Source organism: Lampetra fluviatilis, chromosome 21 (genome assembly GCF_964198595.1).
Source record: "Lampetra fluviatilis chromosome 21, kcLamFluv1.1, whole genome shotgun sequence".
NCBI classification, from domain to species: domain Eukaryota; kingdom Metazoa; phylum Chordata; class Hyperoartia; order Petromyzontiformes; family Petromyzontidae; genus Lampetra; species Lampetra fluviatilis.
The window spans coordinates 12,462,516-12,488,850 of record NC_136295.1 but is presented as its reverse complement, the minus strand read 5'-3'; the positions used below and the strand labels follow the sequence as shown (position 1 = coordinate 12,488,850).

General features: G+C 54.8%; 2 protein-coding genes across 5 annotated transcripts in view; both read left to right on the top strand.

The window, feature by feature from the left end:
• LOC144938253 (RNA-binding motif, single-stranded-interacting protein 1-like) overlaps nucleotides 1-12,722 on the top strand; it is a 50,890-nt gene extending 38,168 nt beyond the window's left edge. For 2 of the 4 annotated variants that reach the window (XM_078866104.1, XM_078866105.1), the window contains 5 exons: nucleotides 687-734; nucleotides 3,973-4,119; nucleotides 7,453-7,536; nucleotides 8,075-8,183; nucleotides 8,664-12,722. In XM_078866104.1, the coding sequence (XP_078722230.1) occupies nucleotides 687-734; nucleotides 3,973-4,119; nucleotides 7,453-7,536; nucleotides 8,075-8,152 (357 nt within the window). In that variant the 3' untranslated portion in view covers nucleotides 8,153-8,183; nucleotides 8,664-12,722. The remainder of the gene's footprint in view (nucleotides 1-686; nucleotides 735-3,972; nucleotides 4,120-7,452; nucleotides 7,537-8,074; nucleotides 8,184-8,663) is intronic. The other 2 variants (XM_078866106.1, XM_078866107.1) reach the window with 1 other exon arrangement.
• Nucleotides 12,723-14,780: 2,058 nt separating this feature from the next.
• DPP4 (dipeptidyl peptidase 4) overlaps nucleotides 14,781-26,335 on the top strand; it is a 47,917-nt gene continuing 36,362 nt past the window's right edge. Inside the window, exon 1 of the mRNA XM_078866103.1 lies at nucleotides 14,781-15,062. The gene's annotated coding sequence lies outside the window, so the exon portion shown is untranslated. The remainder of the gene's footprint in view (nucleotides 15,063-26,335) is intronic.

Here is a 26,335-nt window from a genome sequence, read left to right as displayed (position 1 = left end):
CCTCACGTTTGACGCATGATGCAGGCAAAGGGGGGTGGGGCTACCCAAGTAGTGGGGGGCAAAGATGGAGGCGATGCCGCTGGTGATCAAGTGGGTGTGGCTACGTCGGGGAGCGGCGGTGTAGCGGTTAGCGCTACGCTGCGCTTTTAACCTGGCGACCCAGGTTCGATTCTCGCTTACGGCCAACACCAGTGACGATTATCTGCACCGGTCCTGGGCCTCCCCTAGGTCGACTCAGCCGCAAATGAGTAGCTGGTGCGGTGTGTAAACATCACCACTGGGGACACAAAGGTGGCCGGGCATGGTGTTGGTCACCCACCCCCTCGTGTGCCATGCCGGCCTTCATAGGTGCTCGCTAACAACACTTTCCCCAACAGTTTATTGAGGCTATTACGGGGGATATTTATATTTGTGGCGATGTATAAGTGGGCAGAGCTGACAGAGGGAGGGTCTGCAAGCTCACCATGTGTCCCAGTTGAGCTTCCCAGAAACCCTTCGTCCTTGGCTCCCGAACCCAACATTTCGAATTTTTTTAACTTAAGACCGATTTAATCCGGTTGCACAAGCAGCCCCGCCCAGTGCTGTGGTTCCCACACGGCGGCCGTTCCGCGAATTCTACTCGGTGCAAAAGCGAGCGAGCGTAACGCCGGCGCGATCGTGACTGATGGCTCGCCGTGTCCCGACAGGTCCACAGCACGTCGTGGATGCCGCAACAGCCCTACGTCATGCAGCCGGTGAGTGGCGGCTCTCGGAGGCACGGCTCGGCCGACCTGTTTGTCCAGAACCCCCCCCCTCCTCCCTCCCCGCCCGCCCGCCTCCTCCCCTTGGCTCCACCGCGATCCGCTCACCGCGCGGGAAACCAGGGAACGCAGCCGCAGTGTGGACTCTGAGGGTGACCTACGAGCAATCGGTTATTAGTTACATGACAGAGAGCATCTGTAAGCTTTGCCTCCCTCCCTCCCCTCACACTGCGAGGGTCCACGGCCCTATTGATCATATCACATCTATGGAACTACTAGCTACCAACTTAGTACGGTACCTTCAAAGGTACCGTCATTGGCATAAGATCACCTTGTTCAAGTGACTCACGAATCCTCATAGGATTTTGTCCATACATATGGGGGGGGGAGAGGTGGGGGTGTCTGGACACTGGATACCCACGACTTCTACCACAGCGGCTGCTCTCCCGGGGCCTGCGACGCTGACGATTGTGAACGACGCAACTTCAGGACCCGTGACTCTGCAACGTTTCCAGTCGACGGGCGTTTAAACAATTAGGACAACGGCAACGGCGCTGTGCGTTCGCTTGAAGTGAAAAGAACGAGCCGTGAGACGTTGCGCAAGATAGCGGCGCGGTCGGCGATCTCTCTGCCTGGTTTTCACGCGACCCTCGACGCGGAACCACAAACGGGCAAATCGGGTTTGAATTTCCGGTCAAAAATGCAGAAGCGCCCCTTCGCGTGGACGAGCAGAGCGCCGCGGCAAAACGGGGGATAAAAGGGAGATGGACCAAATTTAATACAACGCCCACGGGACGTGGCCCAGACGTGCGTGTGTATTGTGCACGATACAAGTGTACAGGCGGTGCAACTGCACTCGGGCCCACTGGGCGGAAGGGCCCCGATATGCCAGGAAATTTGACCTTACCAGCCATTCTACATCTCCTCCACCCACAGGCGTATAAGAGACCCAGAGATTCACGTGAACACCAATCGACTCACATATAGACCCAACTGCTCACATAGAGACCCATCGACTCACATACAGACCCACAGGTTTATAGTGACCCACAGATTTCACGCGTCGACCCATAGACTCACATGGAGAACCATAAACTACCACAGAACAACACAGGAGTCCGTTGCGTAGCCATCCGCGTGTGGTAGGCGGTGCAACTGCACGGATGCCAAGTCACAAAGCGGATGGGGGGGTATATGGTCAGGATATGGGAGGGCCATCATATTTAGTTCCTTGCACCGGGAGGGCCCGTGCCAACCACGCTTCGTCACTGGTATCGCCAGCTCGCTCACTCACGCACGCTTGTTAGCGGACGAGCCGCACGGAGAGACCCCCCCCCCCGCCCGCCCCCGCGTTGCCCCACCGATGGCGGTGAGGCAACACCGCCAGGCCCACGTGTTGGCGTCGCGCGTAACGGCCGCACGGCAGCCGCGGCCAGGGGCGACGCGTGGTCCTGGGAACGGGAGCGCCGAGCAGAGCGCTCGCTGGCACCGCCGCCCCTGTTGCGCAACGCGACGGGGGCCGCTCTCCCGTAATGAGCGGCAGACACGCGGAGCCGCTAATTTAAGCTGCAAATTAGCCCAAAATACAAGGGTAATTGTGTAAAGTCATGGGAACATTTCGGCGAAAAACACGAAAAAAACCCCTCTTAAATCAGGTAAACAAGCACGAACTTATCAGATATCAGAAGCTAAGCAGTGTTGAGCCTGGATTGTGCGTGCATGGGTGACCGCCCTGCACTAACAGGGTCGTCATAGAGCTGCAGGGCTATGTGGTGGGCAGCAGGGGGCAGTGCAGCAACATCCGTTGTTGCATTGTACTTCTACGCACCCACATCTACTGCTAATCGCCTTCACCAACTCGCACTGACCGGCGTAGTGAAGTACATTCAAATAACCCACCACGGACCTGCACGGTGGGCCGGGGTCACATTGTGTCATAGAGCATGGATCTCTGTGCGAATCTGTGGGTCTCTGTGCTGGTCAGTGGGTCTATGTGCGAGTCAGTGGGCCTCTGTGCGAGTCTGTGGGTCTCTGTGCGAGTCTGTGGGTCTGTGCGAGTCTGTGGGTCTCTATGCGAGTCGGTGGGTCTCTGTGCGAGTCAGTGGGTCTCTGTGCGAGTCAGTGGGTCTCTGTGCGAGTCTGTGAGTTGATGGGTCTTTGTAGAAGTCCGAGTCGAGTTGTGACTGCGTTCGTGTGCAAAGCATCGCTCATGTCGCCGACCGTTGTTGCCCAACCGTGCACGGTTTTGCAGGAGGTTCAAACGGCGTCCGTCTAGCGACCCCAGACCCCGGACGCCATCGAATAGCTTCCCACAGACAGTCTTAATGAAAAAAAGCTGTTGCTTTTCAAATGCCTTATGAAAGACGACTCATCGTGAATTAGCGCATTATCAGCAGTGCCCCCCCCCCCCTGCTTCCACCCCACCCCACATGCCCGCTGTTTTGCGGTGCGATCCGAGCCAACGCTCGATCGCTCTCAACTTAACTTCCAAAATCATCAGCGTTGCTTTTCACACCTACGACGGGACCCGCTGCACTCACCCCCCCCCCCCCCAGCATCTGCCCCTTCCTTCGCCATCTCCCATCGTCCGGGGTTGCCCTCCCGCCCCAGCCCCCCCCCCCCCCGCAGCCCTAGTCATTGGGGAACGGGGGAGTAGAGGTGCGAAAAATCACACCCACAGTTGTTTTTTTTTAAGTTGCAAGTGGGAATCGCCGTACGACGCGAGCGCTGGTCCGCACGCGCTTGTTGATTTAGGCCAAGCGGGCGCATTCGCCGTCAGCAGCCACGATCCATCCACTGCTGGATGCAGCAACGCGTCCGTCTCTCGCGAGCGATGCTGAGCGTGAGCCGACTTCATCTCGTGACGCGATAAAACATTAAACGAAAAGATGAGAAGTGCCCAAAAAAGCACGGGGAGGTGCAGGCTTGAAATTATGCTGGGGAAACATAAAGAAGGAAGGCCACGGATTAGGGAAGAGATCAGAGGCTTCTTATCGACTTTGAAGAAGAGTGAGCGGGCTTGGGGCAGCACACGATGGCGGATGGGCTGCGGGCCAGTGGTTGGGATGTACAGACACACCGACGTACGTACGGACAGACCGACGGTGAGACGAATGGACGGACGGGGTGAGACGAGACGGCAAGCGGGCGCCCGGCGTTCCGCGCCTGCGCGTGCGTCATCGCCGCTGACCGCGGCTGACCTGGGCGGCAGCTGTATTATAACGCGCGACAGCTGTCTGGTGCTCGCGTGTGCGCGATGCCGCAGGGCACCGTGATGTCGCCGGGCATGGAGCACCACATGTCCATGCAGCCGTCCGGCATGATGACCCCGCTCGCCCAGCAGATGGGACACCTCTCCCTCGGCGCAAGCGCTTCGCCGGTGAGGATGCGAGACAGGCACGCGCACACACGCTGTTGCGCCGGTGGATTGACGCGTGTGACGGTGCGTCGGGTGACTTGCCAGAATCGGTCGTTGGGACAGCAGCAGCTGGACAAGTTGGGGCTTCTTTTCTCACGGAAATATTGATTTACGACACGCCGGTACGACACGCCGGTCAGACGTGACAAATTGCCACAGCTGCGGCGAGAGATATACTTGATGCGGTGTGCTGGGAAGGCGACGCAGTCAGACCCTGCTCAAATTAAGCCCGGATCGGAAGCAAATTATAATGGTAAATAACATATTTACTTATCCAGGAAAGCCCCACAGAGTCTCAAGACTCTTTCTCAGGGGGGGTTTTGCTTCGTGGGGGCTTCGCTTCACGTGGGCAAGCAAGCGGAGAACCCCGAGAGGAACAAACACTCAAAAGCTCCGCACGGGTAGACTCACGAATCCACGGGCGGCGCGGTTCTATCCGCGCGACGGCCGCCGTCATCTTCCCAGAACCCGGTCCTCGTCTTACGGTGAGTCATACGCTCGCCGGGATTTTAAACTCGGAACTTTCCAACCGCGATTCATCCGCTCGCAGAAATCCCCCCCCCCCGCCGCACACTGCGCCCCAACCGAGAATTGTGCGGCAGCGTACGCACGAGAACGATTAAGACAAAAATATTTTGTAGATGACTCCACCTGCCAACCGCTGGGACACGATCACCCCCACCCCACCTTCCACGTGTTTGTGTGTCTGCTCATGCGAGTCGTGTCGCAAGCTCCTGGAAGTTAGCAGGGACCTAACGCTGCCCCCGCACGACAGAAATACATTTAATTTCACGCTCGTTGCCAAAGTGCGGGGAAAGACCCCACCGGCAAGGATTGTGGTGACAGATTCATCACCGTCAACCTGCGACGGCTGTCATCTCCCGCGCAAGCTGCACGCCTGCGTCCGTTGTAGATACAAATTGTTTTTTTGCTTTCGGAAAACGATTAAAGAATTTAACTTTTGACAAGTTAATTTGGTGACGCTGCTGCGATGACAGTGGTGCACAAACAACAACAACAAGCTCTGCACGCTTGGCAATAGCAACACCGCCTGTGACCTTAAAAGGAAACATTTAACAGGTGACAATGTTTCGGGCAATGGCTCTTCATAGTGCATTTCCTGAAACATTGCATATTTACGTGTGAGCCCAGCGGATTCTCTTAAGTGTGGCCAAGTTGATCGTCTCAGCCTGGTCATTCAATGAGAAAAAAAAAAACATTCAGTAATAAAATAAACAAAATCACTTGATTCTGGAAAATTCCACCTCTGAAGTTGTAAACGTTGGTTGGAGTGTCACGTGACAGGTGTCGTGTGGATAAGCGGTCGCTTGAAAGAAACTCGGAAGCAGTTCTGTGATATCTCAATCCACGGGCCGCTCTCAACGCACAGGGGGGTGATGATGCTTCGTGCGAGAGCTCCGAATGGACGCGTCAACTCAAGACAACAAATCCGATGGCAAAATTGGAAATATTGCGTCGGCGCCTTTTCATTTTTTTTGGAAAAAATATTACAACGGGGACAAAAACATTCCTCGCGTATTAGGAGGAAGCTCACAGGGCTCAACCGCTGTGCCAACAAGAAGACCGAGGAGCGTTGTTGTCCATGCGAGGAGACGCAGCGATTAGCGCAGCACTGCCACCTGGCGCTCTCGACAGCCCAGTCCGCCTCGCCACCCAACGCGCCCCCAACCTTTGCCAGCGTGGTACGGGAGACCCCTAGCGGCCAACGCGTGACAGCACGAGGAATGTTATCTGCCGTCGCGGTCCCAAGTACAACGGAGCGGGGGAGGTGTTGAAGGCGGTTTAACGTGAAGCGCAGAGAGACAAACGACTTCGCGCACGGATGAATTTGACGCATTTTGGTGACGCAGGAAATGCTCACCGAGTCTCAAGACTCGTTCGCTCGCTCGCAGGAGGCTCCTGCTCCATTGGGGTGGGGTTTTTTTTGCGGTTGTCAGTTATCGGCCCCGGAGAGATTATTGGGCGAGTTGACCTCTGACCAGGATTCGAAACTCACGCCGTCCCACCGGAGAGTTAAGCGCCTTTGACCGCGTGTTGGTGGATATTCCCTCCCTCGGATAACGAAGCTGAGATATCCTGAGATAACCGACCAGAGTTGGGCGGAGCGTTGGCTCAGCGATGACGCACGGTGCCATGAGACCTCGGTTCAGTTCCTTGGCCACGGCTAACATCGGTGGCGAGCGACAGCTGAACAAATCCTGGGGCCTACCCCCTTCGCAACCCTACACAGACCCGTGTGGCGCTAAATAGTCAAACAACCCTCACGAATTTGATTTAAAGCTTTCGTGACTGCAGGGCTTGATATTCTTGGTTCTTTCGGTAAAGTCACGTAGAAGGGAAACAATAAAATAATTTACAAAATACAAATTTAATAAAAAAATAAATATATATATATATTTTTTTTAAATCATTTGTTATTATGTTTTATTTTTATTACTTTATTATTTCCCTTCTACGTGACTTTACCGAAATAACCAAGAATATGAAACCCTCATGAACTAGACGGCACGGGATGGCCGTCATCCAGCAGTGGATTGACAAAACGCTGCGAGTTACCCTTTTTCATGTATTTACAGTTAAAGGTAAGGGTGCCTCCCTGCAACTGCCTGCGATCGCCACTGCTGGCAGATGGGCCTCCACGAGAGGGAGCTCTAGAGCAGCTGGTTCTATCGGTGTTATTTTTAGCGTACTCTTCCACAAGGGATAGGCACCTAGCTTTACTGTGTATATATATACTTGGACAGCTGCAGTCGTTCTGGATCCAGAGGAACTTGGCTCGAGAAGTCGCCAGAGCCTTCGCCGTAGCCGAGGCCTCTGCGCTGTCCCGTCGCTGCGCCCTAGAAGGGATGAACAAGGAGGCGCTTCTAACGCACGCGCTGAGCTCAAGTAGAAAACCATCGCACCTCGGGGTTCTCATCCGTCGCGCGTGCGCTTCGTTCCCGGGCTGCGCCGCCACGGCCGAGCGGACCGGCGTGGCACACAGCTCCTGACGAGAACCAAGATCGATCCCGCACCACCAGAGCGCGGGCGCCTCTTTCGAAATGGCTTTCCACCGAAGTGATTGACCGGCGGGCGCCACGGAACCTTTGGAACTTAGCGGCACGATGCAAACGCGGTCGTTGTTGCGTTCACCAAGCGTGTGATGTGTTATTTTCACCTTTTTCCGAGGGAAGCCAGGTACCAGCAAAGGGCTGCCCACGACGTCATTAAAAAGGCGGCGAAAACCGAGATGCCGAAAACTAACCGGAGCGCGACGTTGTTTCTCGTCCGCAGTACATGACCGCGAGCTCACACATGCAGGGGACCTACATCCCTCACCAGTACGCGCACATGTCCGCATCCTCCATGGCGGTGGAGGTGAGAACCAGGGGAACTAACGCCACCGTAGATGGGACCGGGGCCCGGCGGGGCCTGACGGGGCCCCAGCCTGCTCATTGCGAATGTCCATCTCGAGCGTCGTTCACACACGGCGCACACAGCACGATCCCCTCCTCGGAGCCGGACTCGGCCGGAGAGAGCGCAAGGCAGCAGCGGCGAGGGCGCAGCTGTTAACCCCCCCCCCCCCCTCGTGCCCCTGGAGGCGTGGGTCTACTGCACGCCCTGCCAGAGGCAGCCTTGCGCCGCTCTCTTGCTTTTGAACGTTGATTTTTGTAAAAGTCGTGTAAACAAAACGTTTGGTTGAGCCTCCCCCGCGAATATTTACACCCACCGCTATGCGAGCACCGCGCGCTCCCCCACGCGCCGTTGGCTCGCCGCGCCAATTGGTCGATAAAAGCCGATGGACGAATCGAATCGTGCTCGAAGGACACAATGAAGAACGTTCTATTTGCATGTCGGCGGTATTTTTCACGGAAGCGTCACGCGTCTTCGCTTGCCCCACTCGCCGTGCCCCCAGGATGGTAGCGGCCAGCAGCAGCAGGTGTCCATGGACGGTGGCGACCACCAGCAGTACGCGTTCCAGCAAGCCAAGTAGCGGCCGGCACGGCGAGGCCACTGCGCGCAAGGTAGCGCCGCCACCATCCCTACCGCCACCATCCTCAACACCATTACCATCCCTACCGCCACCATCACCACCACCACCATCCATGCTGCCACCATCATCCATACCGCCACCACCATCCCCACCGCCACCATCCCCACCGCCACCACCATCCCTACCACCACCACCATCCCTACCACCATCCACGCTGCCACCATCATCCATACCGCCACCACCATCCCGACCGCCACCATCCTCAACACCACCACCATCCACGCTGCCACCACCTTCCCTACCACCATCGCCACGATTCCCATCGCAGCCGCTCCACACCACATTGCAACTATGCCATACAAAATAAAATCACAGTTAAACAAGTGGAAATAAAAATGAAATTCTAAGCGCAAATACCAAAATGTACTCATGATGATGGCGCTCTAACGCTGTGGTTGCTGTTGTTCTTCTTCGCCTGCCCCGATCCCTGTTCCTCCTCCCAAACACGCAGGTTGGCCCACGGTGGAGCAGCCCGGTGATACGCAGTTGGGGAATGTGAAGCAAAGTGCCTTGGCTCTGAAGCACGGCTCCCGTTCGGGGGGGGCAGGCACCAGCCCTGCAGGGCAGCTTTAGCACACACACACACGCACGCATGCATACACACACAAAGATTCTGCGTATAGCCTGGACAGACTCTTGGGGCAAGCGCTGTTAGCGAGTAGCACCGATGAAGGCCGACACGGCGCACGAAGCTGTGGGTGGGCCAACACCACGCTCTGATGCCTCTGTCTCCCCAGTGCTGATCTTTTAAACACCAAACGAGGTACTCGCTTGAGGCCCAGTTGACCTACGTACACACACATGCACGCACGTACACACACACACATGCACGTACACACACGCACTCACACACGAGAGTCTTAACAAGCGCCTTCCTTCGCGCGGACCGACATCGACGAGCCTGCGGGGACTTCTTTTCCTCTGCCCCCCCCTCCCCCCAAAAAATATATTTTATTTATTTTATTTTTTGTTCCCCGGTGACCATCCTGAGCAATTGCTACGCTACCTAAGATGTCGCCACCACGGTGCTTTACGCGAAGACTCCTGCTGCTGCTGCTGCGAGTGACCGAGTTTCAAGGAGCGGGCATCCAGCAACCACCCCCCCCCCCCCCCACGGCTGTCGTGACGAACCTCCAGCAAAGGGAGCGGCGTGTAAATAGACGCGTGCTTTTTACCTTTAGTCACGCGCGAGAGATGTGTTTTTCGCTCGCTCACATTTTTTCTTCATTTGTGTTGTCGACTAAAAGACGTCGCTTCTCCGGTCGTTTTAATTCGCTGAGCGGGAGTGGGGGGTGGGGGGGGGGAGTGATGTTCCACGTGGGTTTGTTTCGCTTTTTTGGGATAGTTTTCGAGTCGGGTAACAATCTCCTGGGGCGCGCGCACGGAGACAAAGCCACGCTTCCCTCGCTTGAGTTTGCGTTCGTGATCCCTCGCGCACGTACGCGTACGAGCCCCGTGCGTTTTTAAGTCTCTTTTAGGAGTTAAGTTTTATGCATTCGCGTTAAGTCGTTAAGTTTGATTAATTTTTTTGTTCTCTGCTTAGATGTTTTAAGTTTTCTCGCTTTTTTTCCTTAAAATAATGTAGATCGTACTTTAGGAATTATAGGTAGCTTGTTAAGGCTTGCAAATAGAATAAAAAGAACAAGTTTGTTTTATTCCTTCTCAGAAAATTTTACCAGATGATTGATTTAAACGATTTTTTTTTAAAGAATATTCTATATAAATTCTTTTTTTTTTTAACAATGACTTTTCAAGATTCACACATTTTTTTTCTGGAGTGCAGTAATTTTTCTATATCAAACAAAAAATTGAAAAAAAAAACATTTTCCGTCAGATTAAGCAACGATAAGAGGTTGGTTAAGTTTATCTTTCCGTTTCTTTGTGTTTGTGTTGACGTCGCTCGTATTAAGATAGCAGGTGGGGGGGGGGCAACCTCTGGCGAAGAAGCGTGGAGGCGCAGGAGGAGGAGGAAGCTGGCGGGGCAGTCTGCTGCCGCCACCGCCACTGCAGCCAAACACAGAGTCTAAAGCACTTAGTCAGCATTACGCCGCCACCACCGCCACCGCTGCGGGCGACACGCAGCCACGTGGGGCCCTACGACACTACCAAAGACGGCGCGCTTCTGCGGACGCGCGGACGCCAACTTTAAGGCGGGGGGGGGGGGCGTGGGGTGGGGGGCAAGGCTTCAGAACTACAAAACTGTTAACACTTTAAACCTTTTTACATCTGTGGCAGGACCATTTTGTTCTCATATTTTACTCCGTTGTTTTTGTGTAAGCGTGCGTCGTCGTCGTCGTCGTTGTAGTTTCTCGCGCGCGTGGCTGATGTGGCTAATGTGGCTATGTTGGAAGGAAGACGCGGCCCGATCACGCAAATACCTTTAGTTTTGTCCACGTGCGCCGTGGCCGTGCGTCCGTCTGGGTTGTCGCTCCTGCCCCTTGAGTGAAGCAAGTCGGTGAGAATTCTACGGCAGCAGGCAGCGCAATTAGGAGAAACTCCGCGGATAAAAACGCCGAGATTGAGATTCATCATGAGTGACAAAATCACAGTTGGCATAGACCCCGGGTCTGGTGTGCGGCGCCATGAACGTGAGGCACAAGACTTTTAAAGTGGCTTTCGGGGAAGGGATTCCGCAGCATTTGATTGACGTTTGCTGGCGCTGAATGGAAATTAATTCTTAGAGCAGGAATTTTGTTTCAATGAATTGCAAACCCAATTCAAAGCTATTGTTTGCATGGAGAAGTCATTGGTGACCGGGCTGAGAACCGCCAGCTGGCAACACCCGTCGTTAACGAATGCTTCAGACCCGCGTCGGGACGACCCGGGCCACGCGTCTTAAGCCATTCACCGTCTCAATAATCGCCGTTTGCCTCTATTGTTTGTTTCTGTCGTCGATCGTGCCTCCTTCCTCCAACACGTAAAGCAGAACTGCGGAGCAATGTGTGTGGGGAACGTTCGCTCCGAATACGTCTCGTACGACGCTGCGCGGTGCCAACCAAGGGGCGCGTAAGGGGGGGGGGGGTGGGGGACGTCGGTGTAGCACGCGGTCGGTTGGCACGGGCCCCCCCCCTCCCCACGGTGCAACCGCCGCAGCCCGCGCGCTCGATAGCCACGCCGACCGCTCGACGCACGGCACGGTCGGCGTGCGTGGGTCTTCCAGCGTGCGTGTGGGGGTCTTCCAGTTTCTGCTCTCACGAGCGTCGCCACGAGGGATGGCCGATATCTACCTCAACGGGCGAGCGCGTGCGTCGTCTCGTATCCTCCTCCCGCGCACGCCGACGAAGAGCGCCCTCCCCGAGCACGCGGGTGCGGCGGTCCACGTGGTGGAGAAGCGCCGGGCCGGCGTATTTTCTCAGACTTGTCGTTCGCTCGCTTCGATACGTTTTGTAATCCGTGGCTCGATTTCAGCCGGGGGGGGCGGGCGGGGAGATCTGTCGGTCTGGGTTGGCGACTCGGGAGAATATCTCTCCGTGCGCGGTACACCACGTCCAGTATAGCTCCCGCTACGGCTGTGGTGACTTGCTCCTACGACTCGCGCGCCACTGCGCCGGTCTCCCAGCGACCCGGAGAGAATTCAGAGATGGAGTGTGTTGTTTTTCTTCCAATAACACAACCCAGCAGCGTTCTTTTTTATATATATATAAACAAGCGGAAACCGTTCCAGAGTTTTCTTGTTCAAACAAATGCTGCTGGATAATATTGGTCTGGAAAGCCTCAAAAGGCCCATGGATTCCAGATATTTGACTCTGCACGTGGAAGCGCAGGAATGGAGTTCCGCTTACAGTCGAGAAATAAAATCAAGCCCTCTCTTCCAGTTCACGTCACCACCACGGCGGCATTTGATTTTTTTGTTCGTTTTAAAGAGACATCATTTTTCACGGGGAAATGTAAAACGTCACCCCTCCGGAGCTGTACAGTGCGACCAGTTTGTAGGTTTGGTAACGTTGGGCAGACGTTTGGCAAGACGCGCCGCGGATCTCTCGCGAGACGAGGCCGGACCGCGGCACGCGACCCAGCCGGGGCTCCGCGTCGCCATCGTTTTAGGAGACGGTGCGCGATCGCTGTCCACCACGAACCCTGTCCAGCACGAACCAGACAGAGCGAGGGCGGAATCAAGGATGTCGATGGCATTGTCGTTAAAGTTCGTACGCTCGCACGGCCTGACGTTGTTGTGCGAGGCATCTTTGTAAATAATCGTTTAAAAAAAGAAAAACTACCCACCCACCTCTTCTAGTTACCGGCAGTAAATTATCAGATTGTAATTTATAACAAAGGTCTTTTGTCTGTACAGATATAAACAGAGATGTCTATACGATCGCGCAAGTCAATTTATGGTTTTTTTTTATTTTGGGGTTTGTTCTTCGTTGTTTTTTTTTTCGGTTGCCTGGACTCGGCCGACAGGGGTTGAGTTTCATTTTCTGGTTGACACGTTTTGTCGTTGAAATTGATCGCGACCGGTGGAAGGAGACCTGAATTGTGGAGATCTGAATTAAAAGAAAACGCTGTTTGATTCAAACGTTTTCGACTCGATGGACGACGTCGTGCCCGGTGGTGATCATCTCGTGGCTGTTGTTCGCAAACCTTCCAGGGCGGTGGCGGCGCAGTGGTGACACCGCCCACGCCGCACAGCAAGAGGGGCCTCGGTTCGATTCCAGACTCGGGCGCCCTTCTGTGTGCAGTGCTTACGCCTTCACAGGGGGCTCTCGCTAACAGTTCCGATGCTCTCCCCCGGTTCTCCATGAGTTTCCCCCCATAGCTACACACACACTCACGCGCACGGTGTAAATGACTCGAATTGGACGAAGGTGACGGTCGCTTGATCATACTTCAGCACGCTGGTTAATGCATCCTGGTGAAGACCGATACGGCGTATGTCATCTGCGTCATTACACTCTCGTGCGTGGGGAGCGGTGGTGTAGCGGTTAGCGCGCTGCGCTACGAACCCGACGGCCCAAGTTCAATTCCCGCTCACGGCCATCAACACCAGTGGCGATTATCTGAAGGGATCCTGGGCCTCCCCCTACGTCGACTCGGCCTCAAATGAGTACCTGGTGCGGTGTGTAGACATCGCCACTAGGGATACAAAGGCAGTCGGGCTTGGTGCTGGTCACCCACCCCCTCGTGTATCGTTCCGGTCTTCATAGGTGCTCGCTAACAGCACAGGCTATACAGGAGATCTTTTTTTACAGAGATAAAGATTCCCTGTATAGCCTGGACAGACTGTTGAGGAAAGTGCTGCGAGTGAGCACCTATGAAGGTCGGTACAAAATACGACGTGTTGCCAGCACCACACCCGACCGCCTTTGTCTCCCCAATGCCGACGTTTACACATCGCAACCCAGCTACTAATTTTAGGCCGAGTTGACCTAAGGGAGCCGCAGGACGGGTTCACAGTGTTCATCGCCGATGTTGGCCGTGAGCAGGAATCGAACTCGGCTGATCAGGTTCGTTAGCGCAGTGAACTAACCGCTGTGCCACCAGTCCCTGCACAAAACAGACAAAGACCACCCGTGTAGCCTTTAACAGACTGTTGGGGCAAGTGCTTAGCGAGCACCTATGAAGGCCGGAACGGTACACGAGGGAGTGGGTGGCCAGCACCACGCCCGACCGCATTTGTCTCCCCAGTGGCCATGTTTACAACACACCGCACCGGGTACTCATTTGAGGCTGAGTCTACCTCGGGGAGGGCCCCATGACCGGTTCAAATAATCGTCACTGGTGTTGGCCGTGAGCGGGAATAGAACTCGGGTCGCTAGTTCCACAACGCAGCGCACTAACCGCTACACTACCGCTCCCCCACACACACCGACACACACCCACACACCCCCACCCACACACCCACACACACCCACACACCCACACACACACCCACACACACCCACACACACACCCACACACACCCACACACACTTGCTCACATGAATGACCCGTCCTGCGCTCTGCTATCCCTGCACAGACACAGCGATGACGGTGCGCTCACAGGGCTGCGTTTAACCCACGCGTGTCGCCGGCTTGGCAAGACAGCTGCAGCGAGGCTGCGTCTGCGTACGAGAAGTCGCGAGCACGCACACGGTGATGCGGTCGGGGGAGGGGGGGCGGTGGGGTGGGGGGTTGAGGGGGGAGGGCCCCTGCATCCGACCCACCTATAGCCCACCCAACAACACCCCATCCCTCACCCACGGGGGCTCTATTTTCGTTTCTCCCTCGATGGCCGATTTGTTTGCTTGCGAGACACGTGTGTCTACGTGTGTGTAGGTCGACTCTGCCTCAAATTAGTGTCTGGGGCGTTGCGTAAAGATCGCTAATGGGGAGACAAAGGCGGCCGGGCGTGGCGCTGGCAACTCACCCCCTGGAATTAGGTGCTCGCTGAGAGAACTTGCCCCAAAAGTCTGTTCAGGCTCTAGGGGGGATCTTTGCCTTGTGTCCGTGTGCGTATCTGTGTGTGTGTCTGTGTGTGTGTCTGTGTGTGTGCGTGCGTGTTTGGCCTGGCGAGCAGTTTGCACGGAGGGTGTCCCAAGTCCTCCTTCAAATCCGCCCCCCACTCCGAGCTGGGCAGCAGCCACGGCAAGGGGAGTGCCGCGCCGCGGCGCTCCGCTGGGGGCTCGAGACATTCTCGCGACGACGCAAGCGCCGTGCTCGCCCGCTCTGTGTCCACGGGTGGGGGACGACGGCTGCACTCGCGGCCCGTGCGACCCGAGGTGGTCCTGGCCGCCGCCCGCACCGCAGCCGGACCTCACGTCCTGCCGGGGGGGGGGGGTGCGAACCCTCCACAGCTGAGGACGATGGGCGAAGCGAGGGTCGCTGGCGGTATCACTCACCGCTGATGGCGGATCGAACTCAGGCCGCCCTGGTACGTTGCGCAGCGACCCCTGGACTCGAACGGGGGTAAGGAGCCAGTCGTGAACAGCAATAGATGGCCGGTGTGGGGGGAGGGTGTGGGGGATGGGTTGGAGTGGGGGGATGGGGGCATGCCAGAGGTTGTTCGGTTTTGCCAGCCGCTAACCATCTTCGCGGAAGAGTAAGAACCAGGGCCGTGTCAACGAGGCCAATGGTCACGGTCATGGAACAAAGCGAGTTTCACAACTCCACGGGGGTCGCCTGCCCCGAAGCGTCGGATGGGGGTTGTGGGGGGGCTGAAGGCTCCACCTCCCCGTTAAAAACAAATTGATATCAAGTTAAAAATAAAAATGTTGGTACGATACTTAGTGCCAGTGGCGGTTTTTTTTCTTCTTCTGCTTAGTCAAAGTTCGCGCTCGGATCTGCCGCTCCATCGTTCGTGTAATCCGTGCGACGCACGCGAGAGAGAGAGAGACAGAGAGGGCGGGCGGGCGGGCGACTCGGCCGGCGCAGCGCGAGGCCTCTCGCTCCGGCGTCTCGCGGAAGAGGCGGCGGGCGAGGCACGCGCGGGCCGCTCACGGCAGCCAAGACCCCCACACCGTGCTCCATCGGAGCGCGGTTATTTTTAGGAGATGAAAACCACGGGGGCCAAAGTGCTGTGGTAAATATAGCGGCGACACACACACACACGCGCGCGTATGTGTGTAGTGAACGAGCGCGCACAAACAAGGGAGCAGTATAGGACTTATTGACAGGCTAAGCGCGCGAGACAGATCCGAGTCACTGCACGGCTCGTGAAGGAAGCGCTTTGTTGGGTGCTGATCAAAAGTCATTCTGCGTTGGTAGTGGTGCCCAAGCACAAATTATACAAAAGTTGAACACATTTGTTTTAGATTGTTTTTAAGGCAGTGCTAGTAACACGTGATATATCTGCTTTGTAGAAGGACCGTATACCAAAACGTCATCGATTATTTTTCGATTTAAAGCTTTCGTGACTGCAGGGATTCATCTTCTTGGTTCTTTCGGTAAAGTCACGTGACTTTACCGAAAGAACCAAGAAGTCATCGATTATTGTTTTTGCTTGTATTAGGGATGCTGCCGTGGTGTAATGGTTTAGCCCGCTGGGTTTAGAGGGCCCTCGATCAGAAGTCGAGTGACAATGTGGGCAGCACGTGTGAAATGCAACTTGCCCACAGGACCTCGGGGATCGATCCCTGCGGTTTCTGTCCCGACGCTCGCCACAGTCACATCTAGCGGCGAGCGAGAGTCAGCCACCGTGGAGAAGCGCCACATTGTACAAAGTTGACGCTTCAGTGTTGACCTAAAGCAAAACGTTAACTAACAAGTAAAAATTCGAATATCTTTTCCACTACTTTTCGAGGAAAGGACGCTGCTGCTCCGTGACTGTTCGAACAAATTCGCACCTGCGATCCAGCAGGTTCGATTCCATCTCCAGGCGCGGCAAGTTGTAACAATGGAGCAAGGTTTTTAAAATCCTCCCTGCTGCCTTTGTCCACCGAGTCGTGAAAATGGGTTCCACCACAGTTAATCGACCGACCCTATTGGAAGAGTGGGTGTCAACACAGCCTCCTGTGGGGCTCTGGACAGCTGCATGTGGAGGCCCTTCGACCAGCAGTGGTGGTGGTGACCAAGCAATTGCAGGCCTGCACCTTTACCTCTGCTGTTATTGTTTTTTTAATAAGCGTTGGGGAACGGCCTTCGAGAGGTGTCGGTGTCGTCTCAAATTGGGAATACTGTGTCTCCAAACGACAGAACGTATCCTCGCTGGTGAGGGCATCGTCATTAACCGCGGGTGTCACTCGCACAGTCGCAAGGAGGAGGAGGAGAGGTGTGGTGGTGGGGGGGAGACAACCCTCGCTGCTGGTGTAGGGCCACGGGGGAGATGGCGGCATGGCTGGTGCGTCCACCCGCGGTGACCTTTTGTGCCCAGGCGGCATGACGGATGCCCAACCATCGCGCCAGGAACGCGGGCACCGTAGCGATCGTGGTTTGTTTGGAGCAAGTGCTGTTGCTGTTAGCGAGTATCACCTCTGACGGCCGGCCGGCACGGTACACGAGGGTTGGGTGGCCAGCACCACGCCCGACCGCCTTTGTCTCCCCAGTGGCGACGTTTATACACACCGCACCAGTTACTCGTGTGCACCGGGGTACTGAGGTTAGGCCGAGTAGACCTAAGGAACCATTCTGATGGTCGCTCGCCACTGATGTGAGCCGCGGCCGGGAATCGATCTCAGGTGGCCAAGATCAAAGTGCAGTGCATGAACCACCCTCTCCACAACTCGCCACACGTGCAAAGACAAAGCTCCCCCCCCCCTCGTGTAGCCTACATAAGGGCTGTTGGGGCAAGTGTAGACCTACACGGCATTTATAACGGAGCAAGTCCTCAGATCGCTAAATTCACAATCACCAGGAACGTTGCCCGAAAATAAAAGTTGTAGTGATAAATCACTGTGTAACAATTTTTAATTTATTTTTGTTCCTGGGTAGTAAGTGTTATTTCCTAATTGCTTATGCCTCAAAAGTACAGAAAATGGCGATTATTCCCACAAAGTTTGCTTTTGTGACCAGGACAGTGATATTTTGAAATTTACCTATTTTCCAGAACATTCCAGATAGATTCAGTGCTGAGTAAACTTGGAGTAACTGGCTCACTCGGTGCACCTCAAAGAGGATTACAACAGCATCAAGACCTTGCTGGACGCCTTGAAGTATGATGAGTACGGCTGGAAGGTCATCAGATATATCAAAAAGGTGGCATTCCTGATGGGTCTCCAAGGCGATTTTACCAAGTTTCCCTGCTATTATTGACTTTGAGACACCAGGGACACCAAGGCGCACTACCACAGGCAGGACTGGCCATAATACTTCTTCCCTAAGCTGTCTGAGGCAAAGGTCAAAGCCGGTGTCTCCGTCGGACCACAGATAAAGAAGATCCTGGAGTGCAATGAATTCCCCAAGAAGCTCACTAGTAAGGAGAAAGTGGCTTGGAACAGCTTTGTCGCAGTGATTCGTGGCTTCCTGGGCAATCACAATTTCCTCCCGCGTCAAATAGAGATTCCGAGGATGTTCAACCCGCCGCGGCTGATGTATCCACACCCGCGGTATCCGAGGCGTGGGGAAAGCTCATCATGCGGCGTCGCTGGGCGCCGCTCTCATGGCCCAAGGCGATCGTCGCGAAGGAAGGCGCGACACCTTCTGCACGGTCAGCGGTGGCATCGCAGGAGGGGGCGATGGTTCTGTGCAAATCGCCGTCGGGTAATGTGTGCGGGCAAATGCCAGCATTGGGGGGAGTGTTTGTTTTTGTTTTAGCTACGGGAGGTAGAACCCGGTTGGAGACCCACGCGGAACAGGGGGAGAACATACCAACATCATACCAGCGTACCAACAACATACAACAGACCAACATCATACCAACTCCGCACAGAGACACAGCGAATAAAACCCCATTGTGTGGTGGTTGTTGTGCTCCCTGTCCCCAAATCACCTGGGGGTGTTCAGGGGTGACGAATCCAAAAATGTCAAAAGTCAAAATTGTTCACGTTTGGCCCCTAAATTATTGCAATGTTTTGGGTGCCTTTGGCAGAGTGTGACGCTGACGCCAGTATAAAGCGGACGAGGTGACGACCACGCCGGGTGCCCCCGAGATCAAGGCCGTCTCTCGTTTACTCATTTATTGTCCTCAACAGAGCGACTTTTATTTGGCTGCAGAACGATACCGATGGCAGGGGAGAGGTGGGGACACGGCGGCAAGCACACTGCGCCATGAACCCGGTCACCTGAGTTAAATTATCAGCCTCAAATAGCATCAGTGATATCATAACGGGTCTTGAGCTTCACTTCTTTCCTTTACCAACGCTGACCACCACCAAGTGTGGCATAGGCGAGGCCTTCGTCCTTGATTGGATTGAGGAAGAGCTGAATTTATTTAGTAATGTTATAAGTGTATGTGTGCACGCGTGTTGAACTTCGTTCGCACCGTACGTAGCCAACCGTGCCAATAAGATGCGCGGGGGAAGGACACCAAACATTACTATGATTACCTTCAACAATAATGATATGACGTCTCGTGCACTGTGGCTACGGCTACTGGTCACGTGGCACTGCCAGCGACTCGTCACGTGCCCGGTAAGGAATTGGGCCCCTGGATATGGCAACCGCGGAGACAATTGGGAAAAGGCTCCCCAAGACAGCACCGCAGCGAGCGAGAAGCAGTGGCAACAAGAGTGGACGTTCACGGGGGGCATGGCAGCGACCGAGAAACGGAGAAACAGGGACGGAGGAGGCAGGCGAGCAGGGTGCTGGGGTGGGCCCTGCATCGACAAATGTCACCGTGCTCCACCAAGTTCGCTCTTCTGAGCAGTGAATCCCTGTGAAGGTCGCCCCCCCCCCCCAACACACAACAGCTCTGCTGCTTGCCCCCCACCCCCCAATCTGAGAGGAGTTGAGGCTGTTGCTGCTGTTGCCAAATGATCATTGAGCCATGAAAGGCGTCGTTGGACAGATACAGCGTTACACGGCAATGTATCCCACGCCACCGTCAGGTAATGATATATCTATTGAGGGCACAGTCTGTACCGCGGTACGATCTTTAAGGGCCCATTTTACGACACGAAATACGGGTGAAGCTGCAATCACGGTGCACGCTCACCCTGGGACAATACGCAGCGTGTTCATAAAATCTAAGGGTGGCTGGGGGCACGATCGATCGTAAACCCGAACGCGCCTCTCGGCAATGTTCCAGCCGGGTGAAGCATTCAGCGCCCGTGTGCACGGACGCGCCCGCCGATCGGTGACCATCGCGGCTCTGCCGAGGCTGCTTTTGCCGAAGGCTGCCGCATCGCAGCAGTCGCAGTGGCACGCGGACGCCCGCTAAAATATTCATCATCGTCATCATTGTCGTCATTATCGTCATCATTGTCGTCATCGTCATCATCATTGTCGTCATCATTGTCGTCATCATCATGGTCGTCATCATCATGGTCGTCATCATCATGGTCGTCATCATCATGGTCGTCATCATCGTCATCATTTTCGTCATCGTCGTCATCGTCGTCATCGTTGTCATCATTGTCGTCATTGTCGTCAATGTCGTCATCGTCGTCATCAGTCGTCATCATCATTGTCGTCATCGTCGTCATTGTTGTCATCATTGTCGTCATCGTCGTCATCGTCGTCATTGTTGTCATCGTCGTCATCGTCGTCATCGTCGTCATTGTTGTCATCGTCATTGTCGTCATCGTCATTGTCGTCATTCACAATTGGTTTGTTGGTGAGGCCACGTGGATCGCACGGATGTTGTGACACTCCCTTCCCGTGGGCTTCGCGGAGGTGCCATGCCCTGGCTCGCCAGGAGAAGGCAGCACAGCAAGTGGACGCATCGCCATCTGTATCCATCTGTACGGGGATTGAGTAATACCTTCTCGCGCAGGGCGTGGGTTTTCTCATTGCGCAGAAAACCCGTTTGCAAATGTAATAAGCTACGAGCCAGTGTCGTGATTTACGAGCAATACCGAATGACATTGAGACTGCACGAATTCGTGTAAAACAACTGATTGCAAAATAATTCATTACACTGAAGGTAAAGATGCAGCCACAGCGACTGCTCGCTCGCACCGGCGACCTCTGGAATGTATACCAGGACAGACGGGCCTGGCTGATCTCAAAGCTCTGTGGTCGATTGTATACAATATCTCAAGTGAAATATTCCCTTCCGTTTTCAATGTGGGTAGGCGGCGGCGGGGGGGGTGTATCTGAAATTCTCAGACAAAGCAACTGAATGGCGAAACCTCTTACAGCTGAATCTCTAACGCCGTTCCTCTCCAACGGCCGCAGGAAACTTCGAACGCTGATCGCAAGCGAGCGTGGTGGCTGCTCCGTTCGCGCCACCGCGGCCGCGAGGCATCGCCGCCGCGCTTTGCTCACGCGGGCATCGCCGCTCATTAAATTTCGCACCTCCTCGCGGGAGAGGACACGCAGAGCCGCGGTGGCGTTTCCCCAGCTAAGCGGGCCTTTTTGCCCGGGGCTGCCGTTGGCGAACCTGTCACTTTGGATAGCGCCCGCAGGAGGGTGCGGAGAGGTGGCGCCAGGCGCGAAATGCCTGCCACCGTTAGGGCAGAGCGCGCGTGTTAGAGACTTGGCGCGTTTGTGGAAAGCCCTGAGTGGTTTGCGTTGTTCTGAACGACTATTTGGCGTCCCGTTAACTGATTTCCGAGAACAGCTGCTGAGATTATGCAATCGCTGCGCGTTCGCTCTGACAACACGTGGAGCGTCTCAACTCGACTCTCAATATGGGAGGAGAGGGGGCGCAGGGCCGCTGGAAAGGGTTAACGAACCAACGCGTGCTTTGAAGACAGGTCCCAAGAGCGGTGTGCAAATTGCCAGCGCGGTGGAACACTTCTACCACCACCGATGCAATCGAGTGCATTTAAGTCACGATTCAGAATCAAGCGTTTTGATTCAAGCGTCGATTTCTCGTTCTATCGTCGTGGCGACGAGATGACCGAGCGCATTCCGGGTGAATTGTGTGTGTGTGGAATAAACACGCCCCTTGACGTGGCGCTGATGAATGATTCTTTGCAGCGTTGACTGCGCACTTGGGGTTTGTTTACATTTCACGTCGCACACATGGAGGGGTGGGGGGACATTCATCACGTGGTTCCCGTATGAGAGGGCGGCTCTCAGAGGAGAATGCTCAGCCAGGGCCCCGGTCTATAAATTCCACTGGAAACGTTTTTCAGACAGACGAATGGGGCGCTCTGCGCTTCAAAGCCGTACAAACAAGTTGTGGAAAAATCATGCCTACGCATGGGACCCCGTGACGCTTTCCAGCACTCGTTTGTCCTCGAAAGTATTTCATTAGCCGGCGAGGAAGGGGATCGGGGGAGCTGCCAGAGTAAAGTGCAAAGTTTTCGTTCACGTTCATTTCTGCAAGATTTGAGAAATGACACTTTTATCAATGCGACTGGTCCTCTCTTACAGGGAGTCCCGAATAGCAGCACAACTTTACACCGAAGCGTTCTTCATATTCAATCATCTGCATCATGACCCCCCCCCCCACCCTCGTTACAGATGGACCGTGTGCTGATGCATTGGCTCTCACCTCAAACCTTCGTTTGGACAACGTTTCAAAAGACGCGTTTAATGGCTTAGGGAGGTGGAACGTCGCCGGTGTCCAGAAATACCGTTGCGAGAGAACGGCGTCCCAATAACTCAGAATGTCACCGCGCAGGCACTACGACAGGAGGCCTCCTCCACGTGAACTCCTGACCCTGTCGAGGACATCGACTAGTGAATGCTGGATGGGCGACCTCCATGCGTAGGAGGTGTTATAGGCCGTGGGGAACCTCGAAAAATACGACGGAAAGCCTCGCAGAGTCAATTTGCTTGGACGGGTGGCCACCGTCTCAAGGACGCGAGGCTGTGGCGAGCAAGCAGAGGGCGGCGCTGCAACATTCATTGCTGTTGTACGATACTGCATATGCCCCCCCTCTCAGCGATGTGTTCTTCGACAGCACCGTTCCGCGACGAACCACCACGCCCCTCCCCCCCGCGCGGCGTGGGGAGGCGCTCATCCAGCAGTGGATTAGCAACAGGGTGGTGCCTCCGCGTGTGTACGTTGGCAACGTTCTGCTAATGCCTCGCTGTGCATGTCACTGGCAACTACTACACGTGTGCCCCATTACATCAACGCATTGGTATCCTTAGGCGGCTGTGGTACCACCCGGGCTTCTGGCACCGATTATCCACACACGCGCACACACAAATACAGTACACGATGGGACATTCTTAGGCTGAAAGGGCAGGAAGTAACAATGACTTTTAAACGCTCACCAGGAGCGATTTTAATCGCGCCGACCCTGTGGGGGCAACCGATAGCAAACCACGGCGTGGCTTTGCTACCGAGAATGCCAACTCAGCGCCCGCCAGCACCGCGCCCGACACGACAAACCGTGCCCTGTGCTCGTGTTAGCGGAGTTTCAGGACATGGGTCCACGCCGGTGGTCTATCTGTTCACGACAGCACTGGAGGGGAGGGGGGCCCTTTCTTGACCGCGGTGCAGATACGACTTGAAAATAACGTTGGAGGCACCAACAAACAGTAACACACATCACAGTGTTCAAGCCAAATCAGGAATAGTCCGCTCCCTCTAAGTAGCCGATCAGTGACGCCAAGATGCTACTTGCAGCGATGGATAAACTCGAAGCGGTAGGCCCTCAATGTCGGCGCGGGCCGTATGGGACGAGGTCGTGGGCCGTGGGTTGCTGACCGCCCGCTGCGCACAAAGGGCCCGAGATGATTCGTTACCCTGCGGGCGCATTACAAAATGTGAGTTGTTTACCCACACGGGATGTGCGGAATGTTGCGTTGCGCGACTTACTTATTTATTTACCGGACCAAAACAATGTTCCCCTGTCTCTCATTGCCAACGACGTGTGTCAAATCTACCACAATCATCTTGCAAGTCGCCAAGGCGGTGGGAGGTGGGGGAGGGGAGGCTGTATCTTTTGGGAACTTTCTTCTTCGACATGGGAATCTGGCCCTCGGAGCGTGTCATCTCGTACGACGGTTTTTGTACTCAGGGCGGAGGCAATCACAAATGAAGACGGACATGAGGAGGCCGCGACCCAGGGAGGTTCGTGGTTCACGTGACACACGCGGGCAGGAAACAGCGGCGTGGCAAGATACACGCCTTGCGGTTTCACGCGTTCCCATCACACTGTGCCCGGCCGCCGCCACGGCCCATCAAAAACAAAACCCCAAATAAGCCCGGGCAGATCAGAGACGGCAGCAGAGAGCGAGAGAGCGATGCGGATGGGACAGCGATGCGGATCGGACAGCGCTGGCATGCCACGGGGATTTTGAGAGGAAGGGGAAAACGTTGTTGAGGCAAACGCTGAGAAATGCGGGAGGACATCGTTAAGTCCTCGTCACGCCGCCGCACCGCGTGAGATTTTCACGGTTGTGCTGCCGAATTGCTCTCCCCCGGCGCGCTTGCGGGGAGAGCTGTGCGGCGTCCGACGTTTCGCTCCACGTGCCGGCAGCTTCTTCGGCAAGGAAATGGAAGGAAAAGTTAAGAAAAAAACGCCAAAAAGTCCTCAACAACAAAAAAACCTTCCGATGTCTCAAAGTCTGCACCGAAGGCGCCTGACACAGCGGTCGAGATAAGCGGCTCGTAAAGCGAATGCGCCATAAATTGCGGCGCTAACCGTAGTGACGGAGCGGACGCAGCCGGGAGATTACTCATTAACTGCGGCGATGACCGCAAAGAGCAAGGGCCGACAGCGACGTCTGGCCCCTCCGAAGCACGCGGCGTCAATAATTGAAGGGGGCCGAAAAAGTCGAAGACATCGCACGCACGCACAGGCGCGAAAACACGAGACGAGACGGCGAGCACATGTGGCTACGTTCAGCGAAAAAGTGACCCCGAGGTTTGGGGGTTTAAGGATGCGTCGATTCGAATCGCTTTAAAGCTGGGACGATATATGAAGCTTCCGAGTCGATTACTCCTCGAAAAATGTTAATCAACTGCTAGGACCCACACCTTAAATGTGTGTATGGCAAACCTCTTTCGCACAGTACGTAGCCAACCGTGCTAACAAAGAGAGGGGTCCTTGCCTTGCACCATCTGGCAATTCGTCAGCATTTGGTTCGAGCAAGCGTGGCTCTGCTGATGAGACGACTTCATATCGACACCGGTGCAACGTTTGCTTGTGTTGAATCAATGCCGCTGAAATGATGCCCGTACAGAAGGCCGCGTGGTTGACAGATGTGTGAAGGAGAAAAATCGTCATCTCGCTTTCATAACACGGGTTTTTTTTGGGTTAGATCGCGTAAATATAAATGCGTCGTTAAACCCGCCGCAGCCAATTAGTAAGGTTTGTTGATATTGGTTGCGAAAACCTACGTGCTAAATCGTCGTCTGCTTGTTCATTTTGTTACTTTTATTGGGGTCGACTACTTTGGGGCCACTCGAAAAATGACAGCGCCTCCCCCACCCACCACCACCACCGAGTGATACCTCAACTGGCCATGTGCAGCCCCCATTCACTAAACCCGCACTGACCACTGTGGTGAAGTATGGTCAAACAACCTCAATGACTGACGTTGCACCGTGACTGTAGGTGTCACGGGTCCACGTGACACGCCACTAGAGGCCGCTATACTCGCCGCAATGTAAAAACATTACCAACTTACTCTCAATCGTGAGTCACGAACATCCATTGTCACGAACTGGTGAATCATTACACCCCTAACCCCGAGTAGTTTACCTTGGCTTGGTATTAAACTAAACATCATTCATTGACTGTAAGACGCGTTTATTATTACCTGTCACTGGCCCAACTTTCTGGAACCTGAGGGCCTCAAAAAAAGACACATCGGCTCTAAAGTCCTGGGGCTGGAGTTGAACTGCGTCTGGTGATGGTGCCACCTAGAAAAACACCACTGCTGAGCAAGGCGCGGGGAAGCCACCTCGATCAGCCTTGCGTGGTCGAGGTTCAAGATGCCGAGCGGGGCGGAGTGCGGAGCCGTGAGAAAGAGAGGGGGAGTTGAGATCGGATGGGACGGAGGGAGCGTGAGACGTGGGTAGAAAACTTAAAACGTCGACGTAGGGAGCCACGGCCTGAGAGAAACACTGTGAATCCAACATTACCACGGACTTGCATGAAGACCCGTAGACTTACACACTTCTATAGGGGCCTGCATACAGTACTTCCACCGGGAGATCCACAGACTTACAAAGTGACCCGGTAACTTCCACAGCCTTACATCGAGACCTATAGACGTACCTGCACTTCCAAAGTGAGCCGTGGCCTTATATAGATATTTCAATCGAGATCCATATCTTATTTAATATTTGTAGAGCGCCTTTACTCATACCGACACATTGACGAACATAGAACCAAATCGATGTAATTGATGCCGCTGCTGCGTTGGCCTTAAAATAAAATACGTCATTGGCGACGTTTCGGGCAATGGCCCTTCATAGCACGTGAACATAGCGCTACAGAGACGTATACAGCATGAGGTCCTGACACTCAACACGTGGGTAATTAATGCAGTATAGTTGGCAGAAAGCCACGAAGCCTGCTGCTATGGTAAACCTATTAGTGGGGGAGCACTTGCAATGAATACTATTTACATCGCATCCATTTGTCAATCCACTGCTCGATGAAGGCCTCCCCGTGCCTTGTTGGTCACGGGGTTTGTCTGAACATACTTCGCCACGCTGGTCAATCCGGGTTCGTGGAGGTGACGGGGGAGGGC